A 12,162-nucleotide genomic window follows, 5' to 3' on the forward strand; every position below is an offset into this window, starting at 1 on the left:
TGAACGCACCATAAGTGAACGAATGAAGCAAAAAACATCACAGTCATGATACAACCATCCCTAACCACTATCTCTACTCTTCAACAACTCTTTTAAATGTCAAACATAGCTCAACAAAAAACACTAACAGTTCTTACACTTTTACTTACAATGCATACCATAATAACCCTTTATTTCAACATTTAATCTCCCAATTCAGTCCTATGCAAATCATGCAGGGAACTAAAATTCAGTTTCAGTTAATGCAATTTAAATGATTCATTAAGTCCTAACACAAGTTTTTTTAGAGTAAATGTTACATGTGAGAAGTGGACTGAACACAATGAAATGAAGTTGTGATAAAATACCAAGCAATTGTATTGCTTTAGTTAAGTAAAATAAATTGAACAAGCAGCAAAAATAATTTTCTTCCACCAATGTATAGGTGACATACGGACTGCTTTTACGATACATTTCTAGAAGTTATCCGTGTGAGCTGTCTTTGTATGGACAAGAGCAAGTGAAAATGCATTAGAAATTCTCTTTTTAAAGGTGAGAGGAAGGGATTTTCAGTTACAGTCTGCCATGTTTTTACTTTCAAGAGATTTTCATTCAAAGAATCCCTTCCACCTCGCAGAGAAAACCTTTGTATGTGTGAGAAAAGAGACGTCTGGCTTCTGAAGCATTAGTCTTGCAGAGAAGCTGCTTTTTGTTCAGGTTTGCAGGTTGGTCTCTGTTGGCTTTTAAGCTTGTTGTTGTGTTCTGTAGGAGACAGTGAGGACGCATGTGTTTGCTGGAGCTGCCTTTATTAATGGAATCATTCAAAGACTGAAGGTTCAGTTCTAGATGTTCGTAGATCAGATCTCATCCATCCAACCAACCGGCTCAGAGATGAATCAAATTACACTTTAATTCAATATCGGTAACATTAGAAATTGTGATTTGAGTATTTGAAAATAAAAGACAAAAGTACAAGATTGTGTTTAAATTATTTTTCACGAGGGAATGAACTGCTCTTATGAAACATTGTGAATGATGTGAGTAAATCAGAAATGGCAAAACAATATGAAACCGATATCGATATTTTAAAATTCTGGCAGTTTAATGCCTACAAAAACGACTGGTAAGGGACTACAACGTTACTTTACGTCACGGACCCAGATAAACCCCGCCCCCGGGAACACGCAGCATAGGGGAAATCTCCAAATCTGATGAAGAAACAAACATACATCTAGGTTGGCCTGAGGGTGAATACATTTTCAATAAATTTTCACTTTTGGATGAACTAGTCCTTTAAAATATGTATCAAAATCAGATGCGTTTCTGCTGTGGTATTTCTGTGGTCGTTTGAAGGTGTTGGCTTCTAAAACTAGTCTGACCCTGAGCCGAGACCATTTAACACCTTTCATTCCCCAGACATGTGCTGCAGTCCTGCTCCATCTGCCTTGTTTTCCTTTAGCAGGTCTTTCTATTGTTTTCTCACACTGTTAGTTTTCACCACACCAAGGGCTTTTTGTACAGTCACTGGCCTTTCATAAAAAAGAAATATGCTTCTCTTGCGCTCCGAATAGATTTTAGTGGGGTCGACTCTCTGAAAACTGACCTCAATTGTTTATGTTCCAGATTCCAGTTCCACCCACCTGTAGACTGATTCACTAGATTAAGGGAGATGCGGTGGAGATGTATTCTCTCCCAAAATGTGTCTCTGTCTCTTTCAGCTGCTGAATAATTCAGGCCTTTTTGACCTGCACTGATTAATGCTTGCCCAGTGCGGCGCGCTTCTTCAAAGCCGTCATGAATCATTAAAACTGCCGTGGAGAGCGTGACTGAATGTATGAGCCTAGCGGGTCTCGCAGGTCAGCATCCTGCACTTAAACAAGTCATGTGAATGCCTCATATTAGGGATCTGCTGTGAGAACTACCTGGTGATATTGAGTTGTAACCTCAAGTTTCCACTACACTAGACGTATTTACTTGTATTTGACCAGGACAGGACCATTGCATCTTGCCATGGAAAATCAATATAATTATAATGTAAACCATATATGAAAAATACCAGTGATTCCATCGTTGCATGCTACCACCAAAGTTCTGTTTTACCGGACTTTTCCAGGTTTTAAGTGCTATAATCAAGTCCCCGGTGCATCTACCAAGCAAGGAAACGTGAAAAAGATTAACCCGGTAACTTTGTTTTAGTAAGCCTTTTTCGGCAAGCATCTGAAAAAACGAGCGCATCTGATTTCTCTCCCCTTGTGATGTTGCAAAGGGATCTCATTATAATATGACCTCCCTTTAATCTGTAAGTTTCCACCCGCTCCGTTATTTTGATTTCGCAAGCAACAGCGGTGTAGCAGTTCTAATGCCATGGCAAAAGTTTGAGCAAAGCATGCTAACTGTTCTGTGTTTGGCTGCACAGACAAGCACAGAAAACACTATTTAGAGCCCCAGCCTCAGAGGAGACGAGAGCAGTGGATTTATTGATTTATTTACTGTATATTACGCTGCTGCCACACAGATCTAATAGAAACATGTCATTTCTTTCACAGCTATTTACATTCACAGACATAACCGACTGTTTTTGTAACTCGTGTGTTTTTAACAAACTTGTGTGTGAATGAGAACTTAGTTTACTCACATGCCGTGTGACAGATGCTTTCTGTGTGTGCTTCGGATGTGTGCGCTCAGAAGAACGTATGTCAGAAGTTTAAACTAATATGGTTTAAAACACATGATTTCAGCGCGATAAACATGATAATCAGAACCAAAAACAGATGTTTGTTAGCAGGTATGAGCTGTAATGGCACAGCTCTATTCTGGAAAAGGGGGCAGGGAACAGCATCTCATTTGCATTTAAAGAGACAATCATGAAAAACAGCGTGTTTCTGCTTCTACTCAAAATAGACATTTTCAAAATGAAATAATAAATGATCTGTGGATTTTGAGCTGAAACTTCACAGACACATTCTGGGGACACCAGAGACTTATATTACATATTATAAAAAGGGGCATAATATGTCTCCTTTAAAATAAATTTATTGATATGACATTTTTTAATTCATTTAGCAACAATTTATTTAAATAATAAAAAAAGTAGAACTTCTATTTTTTTCCCCCAAATTTAATTTAATTTTCCTGAGTTCTGTGTTTTTCTTTTTTTAAATGGTTTATTTGAAGTGCAATAATCAAAAACCATGTCTAATCAATTGAATTCATAAAATGTTTTTACATTCAAAAACAATTTAATAATTTATATATTTTTTTAGTCAAGTCAATATTATTTGTATAGCGCTTTTAACAATGCAAATTGTGTCAGCAGCTTTACATCGGCTTGATATCAGCTTTACAGTATTTAGATCAGCTTTAGAGTATTTAGATCAGCTTTAGAGTATTTACATCAGCTTTACAGTATTTACAGTATTTACATCAGCTTTACAGTATTTACAGTATTTAGATCAGCTTTAGAGTATTTAGATCAGTTTTAGAGTATTTACATCAGCTTTACAGTATTTACAGTATTTACATCAGCTTTAGAGTATTTACATCAGCTTTACAGTATTTACAGTATTTACATCAGCTTTACAGTATTTACAGTATTTAGATCAGCTTTAGAGTATTTAGATCAGTTTTAGAGTATTTACATCAGCTTTACAGTATTTACAGTATTTACATCAGCTTTACAGTATTTACATCAGCTTTACAGTATTTACAGTATTTACATCAGCTTTACAGTATTTAGATCAGCTTTACAGTATTTAGATCAGCTTTACAGTATTTACAGTATTTACATCAGCTTTACAGTATTTACATCAGCTTTACAGTATTTACAGTATTTACATCAGCTTTACAGTATTTACATCAGCTTTACAGTATTTACAGTATTTACATCAGCTTTACAGTATTTAGATCAGCTTTACAGTATTTAGATCAGCTTTACAGTATTTACAGTATTTACATCAGCTTTACAGTATTTAGATCAGCTTTACAGTATTTAGATCAGCTTTACAGTATTTACAGTATTTACATCAGCTTTACAGTATTTACATCAGCTTTACAGTATTTAGATCAGCTTTACAGTATTTAGATCAGCTTTAGAGTATTTAGATCAGCTTTACAGTATTTACATCAGCTTTACAGTATTTACATCAGCTTTACAGTATTTACATCAGCTTTACAGTATTTAGACGGGAAATAGTTTGTCGAAATAGTGTCATTCTCCTCTGGCCAGACAAAATCAGCAGTTTATATCTAGGCTAAAGCAGAATCAGATTGTGCAAAGGACTCATCTGGTTCCTGTGGTCTTGATGGTCATCTTGGAGACAGGGTCTTCACTGGGGATCAGTCTCTGGGGCTCATCTAGGTGTCCTGGCTGTAGAGGTCATCTCTAGGTGCCTTAAGCGTAAAGAAGCAACCGTATCTAAAGTGCTAGAAAAGTGAGTGTCAATGGTTTCTGTTACATCATCAAGTTGTTCTGAGCTATTGGATATGCTGAGGAATTGAGATAAGTCAGGAAGATTATTTATAAAGTAGTATTTTGTGGTAGAAGTGATGGTGCTATCATATTTGTAACAAGGAGTTGGCTTTACAGCTTTAGCTATATGGAATATACACAAAACTAGATAATGATCTGAGATATCATCGCTCTGCTGCAATATTTCAACGCCACTGACATCAATTCCATATGACAGTATTAAATCTAGAGTATGATTTCGACAATGAGTAGGTCCTGAAACGTGTTGTTTAACACCAACGGAGTTTAGAATCTCTATAAATGCATGTATTATCAACATGGATATTACAATCACCAGCAATTAGGACTTTATCTGCAGCCAGCACTACCTCAGATAGAAAATCAGCAAATTCTTGAATAAAGTCTTTATGGTGCCCTGGTGGCCTGTATACAGTAGACAGTACAAACATCACAGGGGATTTATCACTAACACTTGTTTCTTTGGAAAACGTTATATGAAGCAACATTACTTCGAACGAATTATACTTGAAACCCGACCTCTGAGAAATATTGAAAAATAAAGTTTTAATCATATTATCAATATTATTATTTTTATTATACTTTGAGAAATACATTCAACTATATAATCTAGCTCAAATAACACAAGTTTTATCAGAATAATTGATGTAAGTGCTTTATAAATCTATACGCATTATGTTTCTTGATAACTGATAGAGCTTAAAGGGATAGTTCGTTCAAAAATGAAAATTCTGTCATCATTCACTCACCCTCATTTTTTCTGTTGAACACAAAAGATATTATGAAGAATGTTGGAAACCAAAGAGTTTGAGGTCCCATTGATGTCCATAGTATTTGTGTCCATGCTATGGGACCTGAAACAGTTTTATACAGGTTTGGATCATCATAGAAAATCATACAGAAATTCTTCAAAACGAAAAGGGCACAGATTGACACTTTCTTTTTTTTTTTAGAGCTCGCGAAAGAAGTTCTATGTCCTCTCCATGTTCCCGTACCCATCGGGTCGGCTGCATATGGGCCACGTGAGGGTTTACACCATTAGTGACACCATCAGCCACTTTCAGAGGATGAGGGGCCATCAGGTAATTTTACTCTTAAAACAGTCATATCAGGATTTACTGCTCTCTGTCTGCAGCACACACATAGTTTGATGATTTATCCTCTCTTGCTTCGTTTTTATATTCACTCACCCACGCACAGACACACCAAAACACGCTCTCGTAAATGGAAAAGCTGCAGTCAAGGTCTGCTGGAATGATGTGTGTTTTAATTATGAGGTGTCTGAATAATGGTAACGGTGTGAATATGTTCTTAATTAGAGCTCAAAGTTTGTCATGTTTAGAATGTGCTCACACCTTTAGAAAACGGCACTTTCTAAAGCCTGTGGCTCACCGCAGCAAAGAAATTAAGTTGTGAGAATGTTTCTGAAAAATGCCCTCAGTTTATAACAAGGAGACAGAAGCTCATTGCAGACATCATTATCCTGATGCTAAACTCATGGAGTGTGTTTTATACGGGTGGGTATGATATGATATGACCACAGGAGTCGTTTTATGTCACGGTAACAGTACATACTGTAATGTATAGAAGAGTCATGCTGCTGAAAAGTCAACATGTGATTTATTTCCATGTGGTAATGTCTTTTTCAACACATTCTCATGGGAAAAATGTGCCTCTACCTACATTTTTTGTAAATACACTTCCGTTTCCAGCTGAAATGAACATTGGTGTTATTAGTATACACTAGTATTATGCGTTAATAAAGACTTATTTTCACACAGAGAACTGTTATGATCTCAAAACATTTTACAGTAGTGCTTGGTTTGTGAACTGCATTTTGAATACATTTTGACATTTGCATCAAATAACCAGCTCTATATGGCATTTCTGATATAGTAAACTTGCTCAGTAGCTCACCTGGTACAGCACTGCACTTGCAAAGACATGGCATGGTTGATTTAGCTAATTGCTTTTGATAACACTATTGGTTAGATTTAGCGTAGGCATTTCATTTAATTTCCAATCTTCCGTGATACAAAAAAATGTTGCCAGATTCACATTCATCTGTTTTGGATAAAACTAAACATGCTTTTCAGTGCCTCTCATTGGACATTTCACTTTGAAAGAGTCGCGGAAATATCATTGTCAATATCACATGTACAAACGTGCTTTAAAATAGCAAAATGTGTCAAAGTCTTTTCATTTTTTTCATATTCTGTGTAGTGGTAAGTTTCCACTACAAAGCAATATTTACCCCCATATACTAATTTCAAGGTAATTTTTACCTTCATAAGGGCAGTTTTTCCTAACCTTATTAGATGTATGCATCATCTTTTTTGTAAAATACTTACATTTAATCAATAAATTCAATGTGAATAATAAAATACAATACCAATCAAATGAAATGAGTTTCAACTAAATCATTGGCATTTAGATACATTTACACAGACTGTTTAATGCAGCTCAGAGGTGGAATGAATGAATGTACCCAATTGCATAAATAATGCTATGAGATTTAAATAATAATAATAATAATAAAAAACTTAGACGGCAAGTCATTCATTCAAACAATTTGTTCAAATGGCTGATTCATTCAGTAATGAAGCACTGCTATGTGTTACTTGCAGGTGTAAAACTGTTCTGCTGTGATTTAATTTAGAAATGATTATGACAGAATAAAGATAAAACAGACAATATTGAAAATATTTTGTAACTCAAAATGTTAACTTGTTTATTGAACTGTTTTTATAAAATCAGTATGACTTTTGCATTTGTGTTGAGATTTAGGAGCACGTGTGATATTGCTTAACTATATCATTTTATATAAATATAAATTTGGCCCTGTATTTGTTGATTGATATGGCAATGAAAGTGCATTATGGTGCATTTTCATTCGTTTTTTTGCAAAACAACTGACATACTTGATAACATCAGCTCGCACATTTTGCAAACAATAATTACGACGTTATTAGATTTCGGTTTCCATCAACCTTCACTTCTTTTGGTGGTCATTTGTGTTATCGTTCAGTCATTATTGTAGATGATACATCATGTCACACAGCCCTGAGCCTGTGCTTTCCTCAGCAGATGTTTACTCTTCGTTATTGTTTGCTGTTTGTTCTTTCACTCAGTCTTTCTCTGTTTCTGAGTCTCTCTCTCCCTCGTGTCCTTTGAATCATCCCCTCATCCATCTTTGTCCTCTGCGTGACGAATCTCTCTCTGCTCAAAGGCACAGGCCGAATCTGGTGTGTGTTGTAAGCACAGCACTAAGTGTGTGATGATTTAATGGAGCTTGACGAAGTGCTGCTGCTGATTGAATTGGAATTGACAGTGTTCGGTTTCGAAGGCTTCGCCAAAACAGACCGACAAACCGTTTGAGTGAGCGACTATCAGTCTCATCATGCTGTCATTGACTTCAACTACAATTTGGTCTGTGTTTGTTCTTACATGTTTAGTTGTCATAAGAATAGCTTAAGATGCTGACATGGCATTAAATAATATATACTACTACTCTTACATGTTTAGAGAACGAGTAAAAAAAAGCCTTGGTGCCTCACTGCATATAGACAGTCGATGGCTTAACCAATCTTTACATTTATATTTAGTTATTTAGCAGACGCTTTTATCCAAAGCGACTTACAAATGAGGACACTTGAAGCAATCAAAATCAACAAAAGAGCAACAACATGCAAGTGCTATAACAAGTCTCAGTTAGCTTAACACAGTACACATAGCAAGTTTTTTTTATTTTATTAATTATATAATAAATAAAAAGAAAACACATAGAATAGAAAAAGAATAGAGAAGCTAGTGGTAGTTTAAAAACAAAAACAAGCAGTAAATGAATAGAGTGCTAAAAGGGGCACGTTTTTTTATATAAAGTCTATATAAGGTTTCAGAAACAGTCGGTTTCCATCAGAAATACAGTGATATAAAAACACGCGCACTGGGTTTCGATTTAGAAACGTGCAGAGCTCAACCAAGAGTTCTCCCCAACCATTCAAATTTCCGTAGGCGGGATTTGCAATTTGTGATATCACAAATACAGGAAAACAACTTTGTAGTCCAAAGAAGCCGTTCGCTGTAGTTCTTAAAAAGGGATTTAAAAAAAACTAAATATCTTCCTTTGGAGTGGACTTTGAGATTTGTAACGTTGTAGATCTTTTTATGCCCAAACATACACACTACACACTGAATAAAATTCAAAAAGTGAAAAAGCATAATAGCACCCTTTTAAATCCCCTTTCTTCCCCATTCTGATGCTCGGTTTGAACTTCAGCAAGTCGTCTTCACCACATCTAGATGCCTAAATGCATTGAGTTGCTGCCATGTGATTGGCTGATTAGCAATTTGTGTTCCCAAGCAATTGAACAGGTGTACCTAATAAAGTGGCCGGTGAGTATATATATATAATTCTAATAATAACTTATAATATAGTTAATTTAAATAATAATTTTATTGTATATAGTGCAGCACAAAAACAGGGAAACCAATTTATTTTGTTTGTGTTTTAGGTTGATCAGACTGTTTTGAGTTTCATGGCTCTTTAAAACCAAATTTATATTAAAGTGTTGAGGTGCAATTTAATATATAATAAAATTGAAACTAAATTGAAAATGTTTAAATAAAGCAAGTGGTTGTGCCTCCCTCTGTACCATGGTAAAATAACAGTAAATCACAGTAATGCACATTAATGGGTTTTTTTTTTTTTTTTAATAAAACAAGGACAACAATATGGTAAAGAGGTAACAGTGTTCAAATAATAGTTCTATTAATTGTAAAAAGTAAAAAAAGATTTAAATTCCAACTGGCAAGTAGACCATGTATATCTATTTGAAGTGATTTATTTTAGACTTTAAAGCTGCAGCAAAGTGGAGTAAACTGCAACATTTGGTTTTATTATAATTTGCTGTGTGTTGAATTTATATTTTTAAAGCATACACTGCAGAGTGTGATGTCATATTATGACTGTTGCGATGTTTGAAGAAATTGTGTGTTCAAAGTGTGAGCGTAGCTTTAGCTAGCTGGTTTTTGTATTATATGGTAACGCTGTGCTCTTTTAGCAGATGTTTTGCAGTCATCAAACCACTCAGCTGTCTGGAGCAGGAGTGTTAGAACAAAAAACTGTATAGACAAGGGTGCATTTTCAGCTGTGATTGACACATCTGTTTGACAGCTCTGTCAATGTGTTGTTTTCGCCACGATTCTGTAAAAAAAAAAAAAAATGTACAGTGTTCACTCATGCACATGCCCACACACACAAGCTTAAGCGTGGATTCTGAAGAAAGTAGACCTGTTGAAACATGGAGATGCTGGCTTTGGTTCAGCATGAACAGACAACATGGTGTCTAAAATAACACAATATCAGCTTCTTACTTACTGAACTGTTGTATGTTAGTTTCACATTTGCACTCGTGTGATATTGCACTTAGCCTATTGCTCGTGTGATATTGCTTAACTATATGATGTAAATATGAGACAAAAAGTCAAACAGGAGCATTTTTGGCCCATATCTTGAATTTTAGGGACATTCTAGCGAAGTTCTCTAGTCTCCATCACGCAGTGAGTTGTTCGCTGTATGAAATGGTAGATGACCCATGTAGGGGCGGAGCAAGTTTGTTAAATGCATTAATTTTAACGCTGTAACAATTTAAACTTATCTTACTTTAAGTCCTATTGTTACCAAAGGATTCTTTTTTTGGGTAATCTTGTTTTAAACGGTTTACCAACCATCAATTCAATAAAGCATGTGCCAAACATAAGTCTCTCAGGATTCAATGCATGTATTAATAAACATATAAACTTCAAACAAACAGTGTTCAATCCTACAGAACAAAGAACAGCATATTGGAAGGTAAATAAGTAAAGTGAGTCCAAAAGGCAAACTCTGTTATGAGTCCAGGAGTCCTATAAAGGCACAGATATCCAAATACCATCCATCAGTCCACAACAAAGAAGCAGTCCAATAAGCAATAAGCCCAGCAAAAAAGAAGTGGTAAAACGGACAAAAAAAAAAAAACTTGATCAGTCTCACCCACGTTATCTTCTCAGGGATTCCTGGATCCAGCCTGCAATGCTCCAGGAAAGAGGGAACAATCCACAAACGATCCGGGACAGAGAAAACGTTCTTATTCACTGAAAAGTAGGCCTCAACCCCCCAATTCAAGTAATCCTCTGGTCAATGGCCCGATATATGATAAATCCATGGCACTAGTGAGAGCAAGGCATTTCCCAGCACCTTTATTTGCCAGCCTCTCAAAGCATGGCCCAGTCCAACCATGTGCCATTACCTAAAATTAAATGGCCACCAGTTCCTACTTCCTTAAATAGTGGCCTTTTTCAATAAGAGTCTCTCATATTCCAACTCAAAACAAATATAAATAACATTACCATAGCAAAAATATAAACAATCAATTATCACCGCATTATTAGCAATGTTTGAAATCATTCGAATATCTGAAATGAACACAGTTTCTCTGTTTTGTGGCCGTGTCACAATGTGTTATTTTTCACCGTAATTAATCTAATTACCAGCCCTAATATATATATATATATATATATATATATATATATATATATATATATATATATATATATATATACACACACACATACACACACTTACATTTTATTAGCTTAACATAAAATATAAAAAAAAATGTCTCTCACATCAAAATCCACCAATATTATTTGTTTAGTGCTGTTTTTTCTTGTAAACAATGCCTGATTTGTGTATATGTGACCCTGGAGGACAAACGCAGTCTTAAGTCTCTGGGGTACATTTGTAGTAATAGCCAACAATACATTGTATGGGTCAAAATTATCCATTTTTCTTTTATGCCAAAAATCATGTGGATATTAAGTAAAGATCATGTTCCAAGAAGATATTTAGTAAATATAACAAAACTTAATTTTTGAATAGTAACATGCATTGCTGAGAACTTCATTCAAATAGCTGTATCTCAGCCAAATATTGTCTTATTCTAACAAACCATACATCAATGGAAATATTATTTATTCAGATGATGTATGAATCTCAATTTTGCAAAAATGGACCCTTATGACTGGTTTTGTGGTCCTTGGTCACATATTTCTCTTCTTATTCAGACCAGACCATATTTCACTCTTTTTCTGTCAGTTAACCAATTAACCAATTGATACAGTTGTGTTTTATTATTATTATTAGCATTGTCTTGGGAATCACTGACTGTAAGTGTGAGCAGCATTAACAGCAGCAACATACAACATCTTAACAGTCTGGCAGTGAGAAGAATCCACTCCTCTGTTTTATTAAAAACCTTCCTCTGAGAGGAAGTCAGTTCTCTTGTGTTAAAATGTGAGTAGCTTATTTTAGTGAATGTTGTATATAACAGTTTGTGTGGTCGTGTGTTACTGAGTTGCTTTATTAATGTTCAGCACTGCACTTAACGAATGAGATGCAGCCGGTTACCAAGGAGACAGCATCTCCTCCTGGAGCGCTCACTCTTCACACGTCTCTGCTGCTCACTTAAACAAACCGCACATCCACACTTCTGTCATTGTTTACTCACTCGTGTGACTTTTGGAACACAAACGCAGAATTTTAGAAGGATTTTCACACAGATTTTTAAATATTGCAGGTTCATACTAATCCGTCAAGTTCCAGAAAGGACCAAAAACACTATGAAATTTAAACCTAATCTGTTATTTATCTCTGA

The 12,162-nt window shown here is 35.3% G+C and overlaps 1 protein-coding gene across 2 annotated transcripts in view; it reads left to right on the forward strand.

Moving 5' to 3' along the window:
- LOC306877835 (putative leucine--tRNA ligase, mitochondrial) overlaps positions 1-12,162 on the forward strand; it is a 75,529-nt gene that overhangs the window by 11,516 nt on the left and 51,851 nt on the right. For both annotated transcript variants that reach the window (XM_079429821.1, XM_079429820.1), the window contains exon 3: positions 5,419-5,547. In XM_079429821.1, coding sequence (XP_079285947.1) covers positions 5,419-5,547 — 129 coding nt within the window. The remainder of the gene's footprint in view (positions 1-5,418; positions 5,548-12,162) is intronic.

This window comes from Barbus barbus (genome assembly GCF_936440315.1).
Source record: "Barbus barbus genome assembly, chromosome: 12".
Lineage (NCBI taxonomy): Eukaryota > Metazoa > Chordata > Actinopteri > Cypriniformes > Cyprinidae > Barbus > Barbus barbus.